Here is a 21858-nt window from a genome sequence, read left to right on the forward strand (position 1 = left end):
CCCTAAAAACCTAAGCAGCGGCATTTACAGATTACATCACGGAATATATGTGCGCTAGAAACCCCCCCTTACATGCACGGGATATGGGGGGGGGGGTGGGAGCAGATATATACGGGGGGGGGGAGTCTGCAATTAAAGTTCCTTAAAGTGCATACGAGGGCTGGAGGGCCCCTTAAGTCAGCCCGAACAGGAAGTTGTAAGCTACTTCCTGTTCTCTCCCCACGTTGTTTAAACTGACGGCGCAGGAGCCTCTAGCGCTAGAGATTGTTTCCAGCCGCGCAGGTCCCTCCGTCATGCTATTACCACAGATATCTCAGGGCGACGGGGCGATTTAACCCTTTGATAAATAAATGTAATGTAACAGCGCCACGGAATATGTCGGCGCCATAAATAGAATGTGAGGAATCGGATAGTGAATGTAACTGTATATTTGATTGTTATTCGTTTGCGATCAGAAACGACTTGAAGTTTTCTCGAGTAAAAAAAGATCTGAAAAATAAATTCAGTAAGATTTACATTTATGTATTTTTTGCACAGATATTAAAAACAAAAAAAATATTTTAAAAATTAAACTCTGAAATGTTAAAAAATAAAATGCAAACCCCCCCCCCAAAACTATTCTCCCATTATCGGCGTGGAGGGCGGAGCCGGCACAGTCCGTGTCATTTCCTGCTGCCCGGCGCCGGTCATTGTTATAAAGTGTAGCGTTATGATGTCATACCCCGACGGCCCAGAAGAAGCCAGAGCATAGGGCGCCGCAGCTGGGGTCCTTAAACTGTGTATGGATTGTGAACTGGTGACAGATGGTGCTGGTTTTTCTGCTTTATACATTATCCAGGGCCGGGTCAGCCCTTCCTACATTAGAAGCTCCCCAGGGTCAGCCCTTCACAATGGATAAGGAAGTCAGCCCCTCTATAGTGAATAACAGCCTCTCTTTCCTTCAACAAAACCAAAGGAGTTGTCCGGACAGAGCATCGCCCAGCGGGGCCACAAGGGGTATTATTTAATCTTGATCCAGGATCCGCGGGGGAGGGGGGTGTTCGTAGAGCCGGACGCAGCCGCGTCGAGCGAGAATCCGGCGGCTTTTGGTCCAATAAATTAGATGAGTTTAGTGAATTCAAAACCGGAAGCAAAACTCACTGCAAGGGTTAAAAAAAAACCACGCCGTTAACTCCTCCAGCTCCAGACAGAATGAAGACGCACAGACGCAGAAAACCGTTTGCTGGTGCATATCCGCGGGGAGGCATGTATTAGGGGCCCTTCACTCGGCGATCCGCCGCCCTGGAGAGGTGGCACCCGTGCAAACGGTATCAGCAAATGAAGAAAATGTCCTCCAGTAAGCGGCTCTCCTCCGGATCCTCGGCGTGCTGCTGCTGGGCCCTGACCGCCGGCACCGTGGGGTGACTGGGGGGCTTGTAACGACTCCTGGGCACCGGGCTGAGGAAGCTGAAGTCGCGGAGGTCCCTGCACGCGGGCTGCTGACTGCGCATGGAGATCGGGCTCACAGCTTCGAGCATCTCAATGAGTGACGTCTCGTACCTGGGGGGGGGGGGGCAAAAAAAGGATAAGTATCGTGTGAATGTGTAGCGCTATGGAGATGAAGGCTGGCCCTGTATCATGTATAGTAAATTAGCGACTACATATTATATAGGGCTATATATAAATACATTGGATTTAACTACACAGTACACAGGGTTATCTCAGTCCCCGGGGTGAGAGACTCGCATGTCGCCCCACAAAGCAATCCGACAACCTTCAGCTTCATTGTAATTTCAACAAAACTCCACTAAAAGCTTCACGTTTCAGACCCTTTTACCAACAACGAGAGAGAGAGAGAGAGAGAGGGGAGAGAGAGAGAGAGAGTGAGAGTGTGTGTGTGAGAGAGAGAGGGAGAGAGAGAGAGAACACAGAATCCCGCCGGCACGTCTCAAACCTTAATCAGTCGTTGGTCTCGTCTTAGATTCAGGAGCCGTATGTCTATCCCATGCATGTTTAATCCCCTCACTGTATTACCCTCTACCACCTCTCTTGGAGGGGCAGCAGTTTTTGGAGGGCATTGATGGGCCAAATGAACTGACCGATTACAGAGTCCAACCGTTTGGCTGAGTGGGTGAATGGGTGGCTGAGCTGGAGGTGCTGGTCCAGAGCCACCCATTCCTCTTTGGGGTGCTTCCCCAGGAACGGTATCAGCAACTTCCGCCGGACCTGGAACCTTTCGTCGAAGGTTGGAGGCTTTTCCCCTTGTACTTCATTTCCAAGTGGAGAACCTCCCTCCAAAGCGTCAGCCGGGTAACAATTCCTCCGGATCAGCTCTGTGTAGCCAACTTCCATTCCCTTCCCTGGAGATAGATCCCGGTGCAATCCCACCGCTGCCACCAATGTCACGGAGCTGGATAGTCCGACCGACTACATTAACATAAAACACGATATTGGGACACAAACCACCCCCTTAATCTGCTTCCCAGAGACACCAGGGGCAGTAACGGGATTAACAACACAATAAGGGACCCAACCTCCACTATTTACTGCTGGCCAAAACCAGTTCCAGGGATGGCCGGGGTAAATGTCTGTAGTGGTGGAACTGGGGGGGGGGGGGCAACATAATAATGCACCATGGGGTGGGGGTCTGATATTAAATTAAAACAATGGCGGTCACCCCCTGGTGGCAGATCTTGGCTGTCTGCTGGAGATAATCCCCTCAGCCAGTGATGAGATGATACTGCTGGGGGTAGCCACAGAAGTCTCTACAAACCCAGGGCCCATAGTCAATAGGGAGGAGGCTGGCAGTCAGGCCTCTCCGGTTGTCCCAGTGATGGCGGGTTCCGTCACACTGGTTATTTTGCAAAAGTGCCCCAAATAAAAGCCACGTAAGTGATATTAATGTCCCGGTATTAGCGTACCTCGAACACAATAAACTTTATGAGTCGATAAATATTACATTTGGGGGTCGTTCAGATTCTGCCTCTGTCCCAGGCGCTTATTACACATGGTAACCGGCGGCCGGCGATACATTATTCATGCGCGGGGTGTCACCGGCGGCTGGCGATACATTATTCATGCGCGGGGTGTCACCGGCGGCCGGCGATACATTATTCATGCGCGGGGTGTCACCGGCGGCCGGAGATACATTATTCATGCGCGGGGTGTCACCGGCGGCCGGCGATACATTATTCATGCGCGGGGTGTCACCGGCGTGATGGATTGCCGCGAGAGGCTGTCCTTTAAATAAATCAACAAATAAAAATGCAAATCTTAACATTTCCGACTTCCGACCTTCCCCCCGAAAGTCTCCGCGTCGTATCGACAGCGAGCGGGGAGAGCAATTAACGAGCTGCTCGCGGAGTACGCGGGAGATTAATTTACCGCCGGCCGGACGATATACGGGGGGGGGACACGAAACTGGGGGGGAAAAAATAAGGTTTCTTCTGACATTCCTCCTTCAAGGCACGAGAGCCGAAAACGGCAAACTGTCACCCTTAACCCTTCACGTCCCAACATTACGCAAAACTAAGCTTCATGCCGGAGAAAAGTTTATGAAAAAAATTTGCTAAATCTACAAAGACGACAACTAAATCTTTGACAGAGAATTCGGGCAGAAGCGGCACCGAAATTCCGAAATTATTATTATTATTTTTTTTTTTATTTAAGGTATTTTTGGGAGAAGGTACTAGATTTGTCTATTTTAACGGTCTGTTTGATCACAGGGGGTTACCGGAAACCTCTAGGATCATTTGGACACAGACAGAGGGTGAAACGCTTCTTTGGGTTTTCCAGCGAGCCCCTCAAATAAAAAATCTTAAAAAAAGCGATCCCTGATCAACCGCCGCAGCCTGTGGAAAGGAGCCACCCGTTCAAAAATGTGATTGGATGGATTCAACCACTCAGCACAAAGCAAGCATACAGGGAGCCGCCCTAAAACCCCCAGTAATGTGAACGGAAAAGGCGGGAAAAGGGCTTTATAAACTAAACCGTGTAAACGGGGGTCTCCTCGAAATGCTGGAGGTGGACCAAAGGCACAGACCCCCGACAGACAGAGGAGCCAATGGCCGCCAAAAAAAAAGGGGGTCTTAGCAGCAATAAAGGAACAGTATAGCGCCTGCGCGATCACAGCTTTTCCTGTAGTATATATGTATATATATTTTTATATCTATATAGAACATATCAGTCACAGGAAAGCAGAGATTTGAGACAAAGCGTGCGGACCGAGGACCATCCATCGCCTGAGCCTCCCCCCTTACAAACGCCGTCTGAACCAATCAGCAACTTAATACGGGGGACACAACGATCCTGCCGATCCCGAGAACAGGAAGTGGAGATGGCTGCTCCCATTGTATACACATAAAGGGGGGGGGTCTAATAAATATACACACACATACACATACATTTATTTAATCTATAAATAAGCCTAAAATCAGTAAAATGGATTTATTTAGCGTGTAGAACGGGTAACAATTTGGGAAGGTGGGACAGTTGAATGTAAATTACAGAATCGCTGTTTTTTTTTTACCCCGCGGGGGCCGGGAGGTGACATTCATCCTCAGCCAGAAATCTGGTTGTTGACGGCCGCGGGTACTTCAGATTAATTCTGTTTTTTGTCACTTTGTCCGATTCAGGAATAAAATATTGACAAAGGATGTTAAAAATATATATATATATAAATCCGACACGCGTAAGAGGAGGAAAGCGTGCGAATAACAACGGCCCTTCCTGAAAGTCATAGAAACTTAAACACAGCGAACGCCTGAAACGGTCAGAGTGACAAAATCGAGGGAACCGCAGCTTTAATTTCAATTTATATTCAATGAAAAGCGTATTCTGTAAACGCGCGGAGCGTCTCAATCTCGGGTCGGTTTCAATTGTTTGGACTTTTTCGGTGGAAAGCAATAAACTAATAGATTTATGGGCTGGGGGGGCGAAAGGTGTGCAGGAAAGTCAGAGGACGAGGACTATGCCACGAAACATTACATTCACTCCTTAAAGCGGATCTGCCCCAGACCCTACCGAGCGCTAAATAAAGCCGTGTAATGGAGTTTACAGATTATATATATAATGCATCAGAAACCCCCTCTTTGTGGATAACGTAGGAGCGGCCAGTTTAACTTCCTGTTTTGGGGATCTGTGGGATTATTCCTCCCCAATCATTTTTCTCTCCTTTACTGTTAAGGGGTGATTGGAGTAGGCAGAGAGAACATTAGAACAGGACATTGATCGGATAATGCTGGCTCTGCCACAAGACTGTCGCCGGTAACAGCTTCCATGACGCCGGACCTTGGAGGTCCTCCAGAAGCTCGGCGTGGGTCTGAAGAAGGGACCCAAAGGGTTTCTAGATCAGACTCTGTAAAGCTTCTTTGCACTGAGGGTAAAACGGAGCGGTTCTCTTACCGGCAGACGTCGTGGTGACCGGGCGAGTTGCCGGGGCGTATCCGCGGAGTCGGCTCCACCGAGACCGTAGGAGATGTGGCCGCGTCCCTCCTAGAAACTGAACGAGAAGTATGGGTGAGCGGAGCGAGCGACCAGCACCCGCCGCGTACAAAAACCCGGAACATTCCAAACATTCGCGGGCGGCCAGGGGCCAAGGAAGGGCCGAGCTGGATCGCTCCCGCAGGGTCGGATCTGAAAGGACATTCTCTAAATGTAAAGGAATAGACCTAAAACGTCCTAAACCCATCACTAATACGGAGTTACCCACAGACAGAGGGGCATTCGAAAACAGAGAGACCCATTCTATCCACTCACCTGTTTGCAGACAGGGAGGTCGATAAAGGGACCGTCTTAAAAGCACTGCGAGTGACCCTCACCCTCTCATCTCAAGTGTGGCTAGATACGTTCGGCCAAACGCGGCATTTAGCTTGGGGTTGGGGGACAGGGGCCGACGCACTTGGGGGCCACACAGCTGTCATATTCATTAAGGTGCATACGATGGCTGGAGCGCCGGGACTTATAACATGGCAGTTATCGTAAGAATTAGCAAAATGGTTAAACTATATATATATTAATATAGGTTTTATATTTTTAAAGAAATATAAAAAAAATATAAATTTAATATAAATGTAAAATGCGCTCCGAGGCGTCTAAAGATAAAAGGAATGGCGCGTTCTGGCAGCGCATCGATCGGCGCAGATAATGGCGGCCGGCGTGCTGGAGAAAGGAGATTGGAAGCGGGCGATACACAGAAGTAGTAATGGGGGCCGGACCCCTGTTAGCCGAAAATGATTCTGTTTGAAATGAGAAATTGATTTTGTTGGACGCGCCGGCGGCCTTTGTGATGGGATTATCCTCGGCCGGCGCTCGGGTTCAGCCTGACATTATTTGGACGCCGAGACGCTCCATGCAGCCGACGGCCGCCTTCAGCGCTTTCACATCGCATCATTGTTTGCGAGAATAAAAATCAGAGACTGGGTTATAAATATCGCACACGCCAATGACACGCCAAGGTCACGGGTAACAATCAGGTCGTTTGCTGTGTGGGAGAAATGATACTCCGTAGGAACGGGTTAAAAGGTTCAGAAAGGGGGCCACAGAGACGATACAAATACATGGCGGAGGGGGGCAGCTGGGAAGCTGCATCTTCCGTGTCACTCACGAGTACTTCTTCTATCACTCACTGAGTATACAGCGCTGGGGGGAAGTTATATCACCGTATACAGCGCCAGGGGGGGGTATATCACCGTATACAGCGCCAGGAGGGGTATATTACCGTATACAGAGCCGGGGGGGGGGGTATATTACCGTATACATTAAACCAGGATCGCGAGAAGTCATTTAACTCACCTCTGCCGGCATCTCGCTCGCTGCCGCTGAACGACGGGGGGGCTCTCTTTCCGGTGCTTCCTCCGCCAGACCTGCGCAGCTTTTTACTGATACCGCTGGACGACGGAGTGGAGACCCTCTCTGAAGGTGGCTTCACGGGGCTAAAATATAAAAAAAAATATATATATAAATAATTTAAATTAAAAAATATATATAAAATGGGGAGGGGGGGGTTATTTTTCCAGCAACAAAATATGGCAACCTACTGGCTGCCTCACAGGACAGCATCAAACACTACAGGGGTCAAGGAACAGAGCAGAAGAGTTCTACCGGAACCACTAATATGTTTATTTTATTGTTAATAAATCAAATAAAATTAAAAAAAAAAATGTAAAAAAAAAAACATAAAAAAAAATGGGGAGAGGTAGAGACCACTATTATTATTATTATATAAATTATATTTATACCGTATATATTATATATACCGTATTTGCTCGATTATAAGACGAGGTTTTTTTCAGAGCAAATGCTCTGAAAAATACCCCTCGTCTTATAATCGGGGTCGTCTTCTAATCAGACCTCAAATAGAGGTCTGATTAGGAGACTAAGATCCAGATCCCCCGCACCGCTGCAGGGGACCTGGATCCTCCTGTCGTCGCCCCCCCCACACACACACACTTACCGGTGCTTCCGGAGGTGAAGTTGGCAGCGGGGGTTTGTATGCGTCCGTCGCAAATACCTTCCCCGACTGTCAGAGATCAGAGTTCAAGAGTTCCTGATCTCTGACAGCCGGGGAAGGTATTTGCGACGGACGCATACAAACCCCCGCTGCCAACTCCACCTCCTTCCGGCTGCCGCGGAATGAGACGTCAACCCGCTGCCCCGGCAATACAGCAGGAAATTGGAAGCACCGGTAAGTAAGTGTGTGTGTAAGTGTGTGTGTGTGTGTGTGTGTGTGTAAGTGTGTGTGTGTGTGTGTGTGTGTGTGTGTGTGTGTGTGTGTGTGTGTGTGTGTGTGTGTGTGTGGGGGGGGGCATTTCTGGAATGCCTTACACCCCTATATGCCACTCTGGCACTTAGGGGGTTAAAAGGCATATTATGGGGCAGAGTGGCATATAGGGAGGTATAAGGCATTTCAGGAGGCAGAGTGGCGTTAAGGGGGCATTTAATAGTGCACTCTGCCTCCTGAAATGCCTTATACCTCCCTATATGCCACTCTGCCCCATAATATGCCTTTTAACCCCCTAAATGCCAGAGTGGCATATAGGGGTATAAGGCATTTCTGGAGGCAGAGTGCTCTATATAATGCCTTTTAACTCCCTTAATGCCACTCTGCCTCCTGGAATGCCTTATACCTCTCTATATGCCACTCTGCCCCATAATATGCATTTTAACCCCCTAAATGCCAGAATGGGATATAGGGGTATAAGGCATTTCTGGAGGCAGAGTGGCACATAGGGGGTCAAAAGGCATACCATGGGGCACAGTGGCATATAGAGGGTTAAAAGGCATATCATGGGCCACAGTGCCATATTGGTGTGGCAAGCCTGGGGGCAGATGTGCGTAACTGGGGGACAGGTTGGAAAATGCAAGAAATAAAAACAAAAAAAAAATATTTTTCTCAATCATAGCTTTTATTAAAAAAAATAGTTTACATGAATTAACATTTACTGGTAAAACTTTTTTCCTTTAGGGTCGTCTTATATTCAGGCTTTTTCTTTTTTTCCTAAGTTAATATTCAGATTTTGGGGGGTCGTCTTATAATCAGGGTCGTCTTATAATCGAGCAAATACGGTATAATATTCCACTGCTTACACTAAACAGACAGCCCAGAGACAGCGGGTAAAATTAGAGGAAAAAGATTTCTAACTAAACAAAAGGATTTAAAAAAAATAAATAAATGAAAGTTGGGGCAGCCGGGGTATAAGGGCCAGGAACGGTTAACGCTTGATGGACCTTGGGGTTTTATTGAAAATAAAAAATATAATAAAAAAATAAATGAAAATACCCAACAACAAAAAATCTCCCTGCCTTGTTGAATAATTTAAGGGCGGATTTGGTGCGATTAGACATTTTCTGCAGGGATGGATTTGTTTGAATTATTTCAAATTTGCGAGTTAATTACGGCTGATCAATAAATAAAAGAAAGGGCGGCCGTCCCTTCAGGGCTGTGGCGGGGTCCCCCCCCCCGCGTTACTCCGGCTCGCTGCGCATGAATTCGCTTTCTGAGTGATCACGGCTCCGGAGAGCGAGCGCCGGTACCCGGGAGAAGCGTTACTGGGCGTTAGAGAGGCCGCGGGGAGTAACGTTACCTCTACGGCGCCCTATTTACTAACCTTAATGTAACGCTGAAACAAAGACGCGGCGGCGGATTAAATCGCCTTTAACTCGGAAAATGAAACCAAAATAATGGCAGCCGGCAGAAAAGCTGCAGCCCCACCGCTTGGTCTGTAGAGGGGGGCGGCTTTCTTATTCCTCGTATCAGATTCAAAAGTTTTTGCCCCGTAATATAATATTTTCAGGCAGCTGCATATCAGCCATTTGTATGATTCTCGCTCTGTTATCTGATCCCCGATCTACTAAACACCACGACTCCTCATCATACTGCCTGTGGGGAAACAATAGAATACCTCAGTCTTAATCACCCCCAGCGCTTGGGGGGGGTTATACTACTGTATACAGCGCTGGGGGTGGGTGGGGTATATTACTGTATACAGCCCTGGGGGGGGTTATATTACTGTATACAGCGCTGAGGGGTTATATTACTGTATACAGCGCTGGGGGTTATATTACTGTATACAGCGCTGGGGGGTTATATTACTGTATACAGCGCTGGGGGGGTTATATCACTGTATACAGCGCTGGAGGGTTATATCACTGTATACAGCGCTGGGGGGTTATATCACTGTATACAGCGCTGGGGGGGTTATATCACTGTATACAGCGCTGGGGGGGTTATATTACCGTATACAGCGCTGGGGGGGTTATATTACCGTATACAGCGCTGGGGGGGGTTATATTACCGTATACAGCGCTGGGGGTTATATTACCTTATACAGCGCTGGGGGTTATATTACTGTATACAGCGCTGAGGGGTTATATTACTGTATACAGCGCTGGAGGTTATATTACTGTATACAGCGCTGGGGGGTATATCACTGTATACAGTGCTGGGGGTATATTACTGTATACAGCGCTGGGGGGTTATATCACTGTATACAGCGCTGGGGGGTTATATCACTGTATACAGCGCTGGGGGGTTATATCACTGTATACAGCGCTGGGGGTTATATTACCGTATACAGCGCTGGGGGGTTATATTACTGTATACAGAGCTGGGGGTTATATTACTGTATACAGCGCTGGGGGGTTATATTACTGTATACAGTGCTGGGGGTTATATCACTGTATACAGCGCTGGGGGGTTATATCACTGTATACAGCGCTGGGGGTTATATTACTGTATACAGCGCTGGGGGTTATATTACTGTATACAGATCTGGGGGGTTATATTACTGTATACAGCGCTGGGGGTTATATTACTGTATACAGCGCTGGGGGTTATATTACTGTATACAGCGCTGGGGGTTATATTACTGTATACAGCGCTGGGGGTTATATTACTGTATACAGCGCTGGGGGTTATATTACTGTATACAGCGCTGGGGAGTTATATTACTGTATACAGCGCTGGGGCTTATATTACTGTATACAGCGCTGGGGGTTATATTACTGTATACAGCGCTGGGGGTTATATTACTGTATACAGCGCTGGGGGTTATATTACTGTATACAGCGCTGGGGGGTTATATTACTGTATACAGCGCTGGGGTTGTTACTCCTAGCTTAAAGACTCAAACCTTAATCAGTCGTTGGTCTCGTCTTAGATTCAGGAGCCGTATGTCTATCCCATGCATGTTTAATCCCCTCACTGTATTACCCTTTACCACTTCTGCTGGGAGGATGCTCTATTCACCTACTACCCTCCAGGTAAAGTAAACTCCAAAAGCACAAACAGAAAACCGTATACTCCATACAACCATAGAGCAACGAAGTCCATTTACAGGTGGAAAGCGTGTAATCCTGTGCAGTATGTTATTATAAGCGGCTCGGGGGTAACGCTTGTTTTGGTTACCGGTCGCACTTCGGGGGTAGTTTGAGCTGCAGCAGTCGCTTTCTCCCCCGCGTCAATCACGCAGCCGGCGAGCCCGGTCATTATTCCAATCCACGTATTAAAATTGCTTTAAGTGTTTAAAATGCTGAGTGCGCCGAAGCGAATTTTAGACAAATGATATGCGGAGGGGCGGAAAAAGCATCTTTTTTAATAATTAAAAGCTCATTTTAAGGTAATTCTATACAATTACAAAAAAATAATTGCGATATAGTCTGTAGTTGAGTGGTAAGCCCTGCAGGCGAGGGTGCGCGAGTACGGAGGCTGCTGCCGCCGACGGAAAGGAACGAGCCTGTGAGTGGGAGGCAAACTGCGAAAATCACTCGCAATACATAACAGCGCAGACTGCCCCGGAGCTGGAGCCTCAGTCTCAGCATCACCAATATCTACCCACAGGAATCCCCGACGCAGCGGGGGACAGAGTATTCACCCACCTGTGAACGCCATTGGCTAGCGCGGCCGTCTCCGCCGATGCTCGGGGGATGTCATTGGTCCTCAGCAGCGGAGTTTCTGAAGGAGGCGGAGTCCTAAGGGTGGAAACGCACAACACCGTTAGCCTATTGGCCGTGATCCAGACACCAACACGGAACCCGCGACATTCTAACCATACAGACTCCGTGACAAACTCCTGATCCCGTACTTAACCCTTAAAGTGACCGATGGTGTGAGAGATGCCATGTGAAGCATGAAAGGGTTAAACACGCGTGATACTAGGTGCTCAGTCACAATTACACGAGGTGACGGCGCCGTCCTTTCGAACGTGCGGGGGGGGGGTTTATGGACTGTGGATGCCTCCAGAAGATAACAGGGAGCCCTAACGCTGGCAATTAGCGGGGCAGGACACTCGCCGGGGGCCACAACGGTCCCTTTATTACCCGTTACCTACCATGCGAGATATATAGTTATTTTTCTTTACAGTTCCCGGGGCTTTCTCTCAGGTTTCAGCATTAATAATAAAAAAAAAAGATAAATAATAATAAAATAATAAATACAATGGCGACGAAGGATGGCGTAAGCGAGCGGCTCACCGGTTATACTCCAGCCTGGAGCGCTGCAGCTGCCGCTGCTTCTCCAGCAGTTTCAGCTCTTGCTGGGCCAGCATCTGCTGCAGCTGCTCCTTCCGGACCTCCAGCTCCATCTTCTGCAGCAGGAGTTCGTGTCGTCTCTCCTCCGTCAGACGTTTCCCACTCGCGGCCACCACGCCGCCGCCGCCGCTTTGTGAGTCAGGAGCAGGCGAGGGTCCGACAAACGCGCAGGAATCCGTCGGCCCCCCGAACGCCAAGTCAGCGGGACCGTCGTGGGTCGTACATCGCAGGCAGCAGCGCGCGGTCGGCTCCAATGCTTGGCTGGAGCAAGGGTGGAAGTTTTGGGCAGAGGACCTCTCGGGGAGGACCACAGAGCTGCATCTCCTCTCCAAGTGGTTTTCCAAGCAGCATTCAGCGGGGTCGCAGCGGAAGGGGGTCTTGGAGGGGGCGGCGGGGGTCCCGCAGTGGCGTTTGGCCACCAGCGAACACGAGCTTTCCGAATCGCTGCCGGGCTTCTGGCACGAGCGGTGGAGGTAGGAGCCGTTGAGTTCGCCAGACGTGGGTTTCCGGAAACTCTTTGGCATCTGAAAAAAAATAAAACAAAAAAAAAGTAAATAAAAAACAATAAAAAAATAGTTATAATTACAAATTACCCAAAGTCTGAGCCGTTACGCTATAAAAAAAATAAAAAGATCCAAACATAGATTTTTTTTAATGGTGAGAAATGTCATAAGAGTTTATATTGAAGGATTTTGGGTCCAGAATGATGGATTTAACACTTTTATATCATTCCCAGTAACGCTGAATGCACCCCCCCCAAAAAAAAAGGGAAGAAGGAGGAAGACCTACAATTTCAAGAGAAGTGGGAGCGGAGTCCAGGAGCCCCAAAAATATTCACCAAAGGGATACGCGACCTCCAGAGGGGTCTGCGGGAGGACCGGGTCCTTACAGGCCCCCCCCCAAACGCGAGACCACCGGAGATAGGAGCCCCAAAAGAGGCGGACGAAAGACAGACCCCTGAGATTCCCGGAGCTTTCCTGCCGCCAAGCGGCTGCTTCATACTCCATACCCAACCCCCCCCCAAAAAAAATCTACACGATGGCTCCGGCCACTAAAAATAACTAAAATAGCCCCAAAACCATCTCTAACCAACGCAGCTACCCCACGTCCGGGTGTATTTGGGGCAAAAAGCTCCTTACACGGGGTTTCTAGTGGAAAATAAACCCAAAGAGCAGAAAGCGGCTGATCCGCGATTAGAAATCTGCCCCGGAATACGGCCCCTGCTCCGGGCTGGCGCGGAAGACGCGGTTGTTCCTCCCCGGGGGGGGGGGGGAGGCTGCTGAATGTAAAGATAAAACTCAAGTTCGGGAATGAGTTCGTGAATCAGGATGATCGCTGGAACAGCTGCAGCGGGAGCGGCGCCAACAAAACGCTGCGGATACAGCGAGCCCCCCGGCGGCATTACGTCTTAAGGCAGATCACCTTCTCACTAAACACTTACAGGTGCCGCATTATCCTTTATTACTCGCAAACTTCTAACGAGACGCGGCGGCGAATGAATGAATTATTCATGCGCTGCACGCGGCCGGCTCTCGGCGTCATCCGTGGCCTTTTCCGGGCCGTATGACACCAATTAGAGGCGGAATTTTAAATGATTCAATAACCTGAACTCTCCTGCCGTTTAACATATAGATATCAGCGCGGTAAACAAGTTAGAAGTAATAGCCCCCCCCGGGGGGGCTTCGCTCGCTCCGTTCCAGGCTTGGAGGCCGACGATGGAAAAGACAGCCAAGAAAAAAAAAATAGAAACCACCGGCGATGTTAATAAGATCTCCGCCGTTCCGCGGGGAGCTCCGTACTCCAAAAAATAAAAATAATTACGGTTATGAGAGGCGGCGGCGGCGGGAGGAGAGCTGCGCATGCTGCGCGGCTCCGAGTCGCCTCCGGAGAAACGGGGCAGTTTCACTACTTTCTCGGCTTCTGTTTGTCAACAAAACAAAAAAAAGACTATTTTCACTTTCCTTCCTGGAAATAGGAATTCGGCAAGCGGACGAAAATGTAATGATTTATAAAAAAAAAAAAAAAAAAAAACCATAAAAAAATAATAAAAAAAAATAAATTAAAAAACCCAAATTCCTTTATCTTACACATCCTTGTCAGGTTAAGTTGCCCCCCCCAGAGCATTAGTGATTTCTATTGAAGAAACTGGTATGTTTTGTTCCGCGATGACATCATCAGCGGTCCGCGATCAGCCTGCAGTCGCATTATAACCCCGAAGCTCTGGACACGTCTATCTTAATAGAAACCTAGAATACGCCGGGGGATCGGCCCCCGTTCAGTTGCCCGTTTCTCCTGCTGTTAATCAGTCGTTGGTCTCGTCTTAGATTCAGGAGCCGTATGTCTATCCCATGCATGTTTAATCCCCTCACTGTATTACCCTCTACCACTTCTGCTGGGAGGCTGTTACACTCATCCACCACCCTCTCAGTAAAGTTTCCCTACATCTAAGCCTCAGACCCTCTAGTTTTAGACCAGCAGGCCACTCACGGGACTCCTACGGTGAAATGACTCCATCGCTCTCGGGGAAAGAATATTCCGCTAGCTGCTGTATGCTAATTGGCATTATATTTGCATACGGGGCCGCCACGGGATGTAAGGAAAAAGCGAGCGCGGGAGAAAGGGTTTTGCGTGCAGATCGGGCAGCGGCGCTCCGGCCCGGCAGGGAAGGATTCCAAGCGTCTGTCGGCTCCGAATAAAACCCAGCAGACCTTTTCATTCGACTTCAGGCAGGAAAAATGCGATCACAGAGGACGGCGGTCCGAACGAAACGACAACGGGGCAATTAATTATCCCTCGGAAAGGTTAAGGACGGCTCCAGACAGGGTCCGAAGAAATATTAACCGTTTGGGGCGGAAACAGGAAAAATACAAATCAAACACACGCGAATACAGCGATTAACGGCCACGGGGGGTTAGAATACAGGAACCTCATCTCACTTAGGGGGTCCACGGAGCGAGCCAATCGCAACGCAACCAATCAGAAAGCTTTATATACCGGCTGCCGAGTACCCAGCAAAAATAAAATTCCTTAAAAAAAAAAAAACGGTAAAAAAATTAAGGTAATAAAAAAAAATAAAAAAAATAAAAGGTACAAAATTAACTAAAAATAGAAGAAATAAAAATAAAGGCAATAAATAATAAAAAAATAAAATATGGCGTTCCAAAAGGACTACTGAGCGGGTCAATAGATATATTGCACTAATTGTATATATATATATATATATATATATATATATATATATATATATATATATATATATATATATATATATATATATATATATATATATATATATATATATATATATATATATATATATATATATATATATATATATATATATGAAGTCCGTTATTTCCCGTGCCGGACCCCCGTATCGGAGGGTAAAAAGCGCAAGAAAAATCCAACCGTTTACCAACCGGCACCACGGGGGCCAATCAGAACGCAGCGTGGTTTCCAATACGGTCCGAAGACCACGAATGGCAAATAGACCACACTTCGAACGCTACAACGTTTTGCCCATTAGAATCCTAAACATATAACCTGCCGGCAGATCGGCCCCCGTCGGCCCATCAAATCTGCCCGTTTCTCCTGCTGTAAAGACTCAAACCTTAATCAGTCGTTGGTCTCGTCTTAGATTCAGGAGCCGTATGCCTATCCCGCGCATGTTTAATCCCCTCACTGTATCACCCTCTACCACTTCTGCTGGGAGGCAGTTCCACTTATCTACCTGTAGTAAGTGAAAGGCTAAATGCTATTTTTTTCCCCCACACCCTCATGTTAGAAACATTGTGTGGAGCTGCTAGATGCTCCCTGCCGGGGGCAGCAAAACCAGTAAATGCCCTCCACTACTGGGCAGCGAAGGAGGTTTATATTATTGCAACAAAAAGGAACGTTCTACATAAAAAATAAAAATAAAAATTATATATATCTACCTGGTGCAAAGTTCTCTTATCACCATAGCAACCAATGGAATGGTCCCATCAGCAGGAGCAGTGAGAAGCCCCCGCTTCAAACTTCTGATTCAGAATCTTTTTTTTTTTTATTAAATAACCCTTTTTGCATTAGATAAAAGTGTCGGCCTGTGAGATGAGGTCACATGACTGAAACCAATACAGAAAATAAAAAAAATACAAGAAAACGGAAAGTAAATAAAAAAAATAAATAAAAATAAAAGGGATTAATAGATTTACAATATTTGTATCCGTTTTGTCAGCTTTAAAAACACCGCACCGCTACGATCAAAAACAACAAACCGAACTAATAAACGTGACGCAAATTGAGAGAATTTGGGGAATAAGGATGCCGAGGATTGGCTCCAACGCGCTGGAGCCGTTACAGCGGAGCGTTCTTCCAACATTACATCAGGAAAACGTTCTAAACTAAGAGGAAACGAAAGGAATTCAGGATTTTGGGGGAATTTAACTCCATTCCATAGGAATTTATCTTTTTTCTCTCTCTCTCTATATCCATTATATATATATATATACACACACATACATACATATACATATATCCATACACACATATACTCCTATAGTTATATAAAGGCTGCCCCATACATCGTTATCGTGGATTCATTCATTGAAGGCGATATCTTTAATTACCGTTAATTAGACAGTGATTAAAAAAATAATAATGAAAAACAAATTGGCTGATTCAGGACCTCGGGGGTCTCCTCGTCAGATAAAAGGTCTGAAAGGCTTATGTTATTCCACGCGGGCCAATAGAAGGCATCCGGGATTCGATCGCCGCCGGGGCTAATTCATTGACGGAAAGTTTATTGAAATGTTTAGAATGCGGTTCCTTTGGTCCGTATTTATTTATTTAATCGGGAGGGAGAGCCGGTGGGCATTACTGAAACGGCGCGAGGAGATCCTGCGGATTCCATCCAATGACATTTTTGTTGTTTTTTTTCTCTTTTAGCTGATAGAGATTTGGAGCTTTTTTTTTTTTGCATATATTTGTTATTCTGTATAATCGGGGATAAACCCGCACAGCTAGCGCCCGTAATATATCCCACAGCCCCCCCGTCTCTCTCCTCTCCCCCCTCACACGCCGCTCTCCCCCACCACCCACAGCTCCACGGTGCCAGGCGATGCCATCACGTTATTACACGGCTGGAACGAGAAGTATATAGAGCGCTAAACACAACCCGTTTCACCCGCCGGGGCAAATGAGTAGTGGGGGGGGGCACCAAGGCTCGCGGGGACAAATCAGGAGCCCCCCCATCCCCCCCCGGTGACAAACTATTGGGATAGGAAGCGGCCCGGCAGCCGTCTGCTCCCCTTCTCGTGCAGCGCTCTGTGACCCAGACATGGATCCCGCCAGACCCTCCTGCTAGACCACCGAGCATCGCACAATAAGACCCCTCTACCTTTTCTTGGGTGGGAGTTAAAAGGTTAACAGAATCTGCCGGCAGATCATTGGTCGTTGGTCTCATCTTAGATTCAGGAGCCGTATGTCTCTCCCATGCATGTTTACCACCTCTGCTGGAAGGCTGCTCCACTCCACTAAAGACAGTGTAAAACTAGGAAGGTGGCTGACGTGGTTAAAAAAGACTTTTTACACACCTTACGTGCAACAAACAAGCGATCTACAGCAGGGGGACTCATATAATCGATTCAGCCATTATTAGAAAGCACAGCGCGTTCTAATCCTGCCCCGGACCGCCGAGCCCCGGAGAGGAGACCCTCTGGTGCGTGCGAGCCGGTAACGCGGCACAGAGCGCGATCGCCGCGCATGCGGTGTAAGCGAGTAGTAAGGAAGGCGCGTACCTGCTGCGAGTCGCGGCCCCCGGCCCCGGTCAGCTTCTCCTGCTGCTCGGACAGATACCTCTGGTACAGGTTCAGCATCTCCTGGCACTCCTGGTACTGCTGCTGCAGCGGTGGAGCGGGGGTTAAGGACTATAACAGCGTTCAGCGAAAGAGGGGAGGAAAAAAAGGCTATTAAAAAACTGCACTGACTTTGGAACAAAGTATACAAAAAAATAAAAAACGGGACAGCAACCGATCCACAGAATACATTACACCGAACGCCACATCCGGCCCTCGGAAACTCAGGGCAACTCGCTGATTTATCTATACATTATACAGGGGCCGGCTCACTGATTTATCTATACATTATACAGGGGCCGGTCACTGATTTATCTATACATTATACAGGGGCCGGCTCGCTGATTTATCTATACATTATACAGGGGGCCGGCTCGCTGATTTATCTATACATGATACAGGGGGCCGGCTCGCTGATTTATCTATACATTATACAGGGCATCTCGCTAATTTAACTATACCGTATACAAGGCATCTCGCTGATTTAACTATGCATTATACAGGGCTGGCTTTTGTACAGGTTGCAAGGAGTCAAAAACCAAAGCAGATGAACAGTTTAGGGAATGAACCTTAAATTAAAAGAAAAAGGACATCACATGGGCTGGCCCGCTGGGACAGGCGGTTAGCTCGCGATTCATTTTATTTACATTCCGGGTTATATGAATCCTACCGGAAAAAAAATATCACCTTAACCCCTTAAGGACAATGGGTGGTCCTTAAACCCGTTAGGGACAGGCATGTACGGGCTTGGTTGTGAAGGGGTTAAAGCATAGAGCAGAATTCCGGTTACAGGGATAAGAGATGGTACCCGGTTCCCAATAACCTGGGGTATAAACAGCGTATTTCAGCGATTATCGGCACGCGGCAAACAACAGCAGATTCTACGCGGAATCTCGAGCGCAAATTTACAACAAATAGAAGGAGCGCCGCATAATCCAGCCGCCCGTAACCGCAACCATAAAAAGAGAACACTCTGCCACATGCGCGAGGGGAGAGGGGATCGGCCGCGCTGGGAGAAAACGTGAAGCAAACGCGCCCCCTAGTGGCCCGACCTCGAACACTGAAGAAAATAACATTTTAGAAAAAAAGAAAATACACTTTTAAGTGGGAAAAATTAGCTTTAGAATATTTTTCAATGCACCAAAGCAAGTCACTCTGACACCGGCAGCAGCCAGTGAAGGCTCTTCTTCGGTTGTCATGCGGAAGGAAGGAGCGTCTTTCCTTCCGCAAGGGTTCTGAGACGGCATGCGGGAGCAGCCGGTATCTAATACTGCCGAGTATCCAAACCCTTCCCAAAAATAATATACGGCTTCATTCGTAATTTGCCCCGGGAACTCCTAATTGTCATGTGACACCGGCATACCGTTGCCTTAGAAACGACAAAAGCTTTGTAAGGGCTTCAGGTTTTTTTTATGTGATTTAAACCTCCGACGGAAAACGGTAGATGTGTCAAGAGTTAACGTGCCAGATAGCAGATCCGCCACTTCCTCTTAAGGGTTAAGCCTAATAATAATGTATTTTGGGCTTTGTCATTAAGGGGTTAAGAATGTCCGCCATTGCGAGGATAACGGACTGGACCTGTCCTCAATGCCGGTAAGTGGCGAGAAAGCAACCCGGCGGACACTGTTTGTGACACCTAATGCCGCGCCCCCGGCTATTACCCCCCCCCCGGCAGCCGCGGGGTCCGTGTATTTCAAGGCATCCCAATGAAAGATTTGTCACACAGTAATTAACCGGTAAATTATTTAGGTGATGTCATCGTATTTTCGCAGGCTGACGATTGCCCCCATTATTTAAATCACAGCCGGGGAGGGGGGGATGGGCCGCTGGCGGATGGCGTTCCGGGGGTCTCTGAATGTACGAAGCCACGCGATGGTGGGAACGACGCCAGTGGCTGTCAGAGGACCGGCCCCCGTGTGGCGAGTGCAACATGAAATAATCCACCAGCTGCGCACAGCAGGGGGCAAATACCGGAGCACATGATATACAAAGGAGAAGCCCCCCGGGGGGCAGGGAGGACATCGGCAACAGAATGAAACAGCACAGGGGCAAGAGGGCAACATCTCATCCGCCACAGATCCCCTGCGGGAGGAGTCAGTAACGGCCCCTGATTACCGGCATCAATAAAAAACACGTTTTCACAAACATCGCGCTGTTCTCTATTTTACCCCCAGCTGTAGTTTTTGCCCCCATAATATAACGTTTTCAGCCGTTTGTATGATTCTCGCTCTGTTATCTGATCCCCGATCTACTAAACCCCCCCGACTCCTTATCATACTGCCTGTGGGGAACAATAGAATGACTTGATCTTAATCACCAGATGGACTCTCTGACTAATGAAAGTCTATGGAGGAACGGAATTCATTAGCATTGCCATAAAGCATCAGCTTAGTGTGGTGTTTAAGGGGTTACATTACTGTACCGCATACAGCGCTGGGGGGGGGTATGTTATAGGAAGGGCATGTAACATTAGACTATACATTACACAGGGCCGGACTGCCCTTTCCCGCAGGAGAAGATACCCAGCCCCAGCGCTCGGTTTAGTGAATAAATATACATTTATAACAAAATCAGTCTTTCCCATTTCCGTATTATCAGAAACGATCTGCGCGCGGCCCTGTGTGCTGTAAGCGTGCAGCCACCCTGACAGCGATCTAAAACGGGTTCGGTCTGCGTTTAGAAAGCCAGCGCGGTTGCCGGAGTTTACGGTCCGGCGGCGAGCGTCTCCCCCAGACGGATCGTTTCATGAAGTCAACATGCGGAGCGGTGCGAGATGAGGCGAGGCGGGACAGGGCGGGTCTCCTCGGCATATAAAAGATTTACGCCGCCACCCGCCGCTGAAGACAATAAAGCCCCAAACCGACAGTGGGGGGGGCAATCGCGCCTTCATTAGCGGCTCCTCCAGGTTAACCCTATGCATGCCAGGGGGTCCCAGAGCACGAAGGGTTAAATACGAGGGGAGCCACCCTGGGGGGATTTAGAAGCGTACGAGCTCGTGTTATTTGCCCCCTTCTGGGGGGGGAACAAATCTCCCACCCCGCTGCGCATGCACGAAAAGTGCTGCCACTGATTTCTATGGGAACGCTTTCCTTCCACTGACTGGCTGGTTTCAGCAGCCAATCAGTGGCGAGAATGGTTAAATTACAGAGGAGGATGAGGGCTGCAGCTTCTACCTCAGGTAAGTGCTTCGGTTTGGGTTTGGTTACAGCCGCGTGCTTGGGGTCTCACGGGGTTCCCCCTCCCCCGCCATGATTTTGTCGAGATCGGTTTCCTTCCTCTGAAGCTGCAGCTTTTTCACGCAGCGCAGCTAAAGAATTTGAATCTGCATTAACTGGAGGGGCTTCAGGCTGTAAAAGCACAGACATCGTATAAAGATCGACCAAGGGGGGGGGGTTAGCTTCAAATGTGTGACATCACTTTGTGACTCTGTATGCAAATCAACCGGTGTCCAATACAGGAGGCAACAGCGGGTGAATCAAAGACACTTTTGGTGTTTTACAAAAAAAGATATAATTTCTCAAGTATATTTAGCACGGTAGGGTCTGGAACGACCCTGTAAACAAGTTCAAACATTTAACAGAGGGGGTGGTACATAAGTGGAAAAGCCTCCCAGCAGAGGTGGTAGAGGGTAATACAGTGAGGGGATTAAACATGCATGGGATAGACATGCTATTGCTACTGATTCAGGTTTGAGTCGTTACCAGGGCCGGCCTTTGGGGTGTGCGACCTGTGCGACCGCACAGGGCGCCACACTCCAGGGGGCGCCGCCGCGGGGTCCGCCGCCGCAGCGCCGTCCGACGCCACTGCCGCCGCGGGGTCCGACGCCCCTGCCGCCGCGGGGTCCGCTGCCGCCAGTATGGGGGCACCCGGCACCCCTCCAGAGACGGACAGTAATGTCCGCCGCTGGAGGAGCAGGCTCGCAAGGGAGCAGTATCGGAGGTCTTTAACAGACCTCCGATACCGCTCCCTTGTGATCCCCGCGGCAACAGCTGCTGTGCGCCGGGGTTTGCTGTCAGAT

General features: G+C 48.5%; 1 protein-coding gene across 1 annotated transcript in view; it reads right to left on the reverse strand.

Moving 5' to 3' along the window:
- Positions 1-1248: 1248 nt before the first annotated feature.
- The window catches only part of KIAA1328 (KIAA1328 ortholog), a 36548-nt gene continuing 15938 nt past the window's right edge, over positions 1249-21858 (reverse strand). Inside the window, exons 6-11 of the mRNA XM_053454691.1 lie at positions 17784-17893; positions 11950-12530; positions 11356-11448; positions 6772-6911; positions 5383-5479; positions 1249-1539 (exon numbers count right to left, since the gene is read on the reverse strand). Of these exons, the coding sequence (XP_053310666.1) occupies positions 1311-1539; positions 5383-5479; positions 6772-6911; positions 11356-11448; positions 11950-12530; positions 17784-17893 (1250 nt within the window). The 3' untranslated portion in view covers positions 1249-1310. The remainder of the gene's footprint in view (positions 1540-5382; positions 5480-6771; positions 6912-11355; positions 11449-11949; positions 12531-17783; positions 17894-21858) is intronic.

The sequence above is a fragment of the Spea bombifrons genome, chromosome 1 (genome assembly GCF_027358695.1).
Source record: "Spea bombifrons isolate aSpeBom1 chromosome 1, aSpeBom1.2.pri, whole genome shotgun sequence".
NCBI classification, from domain to species: domain Eukaryota; kingdom Metazoa; phylum Chordata; class Amphibia; order Anura; family Pelobatidae; genus Spea; species Spea bombifrons.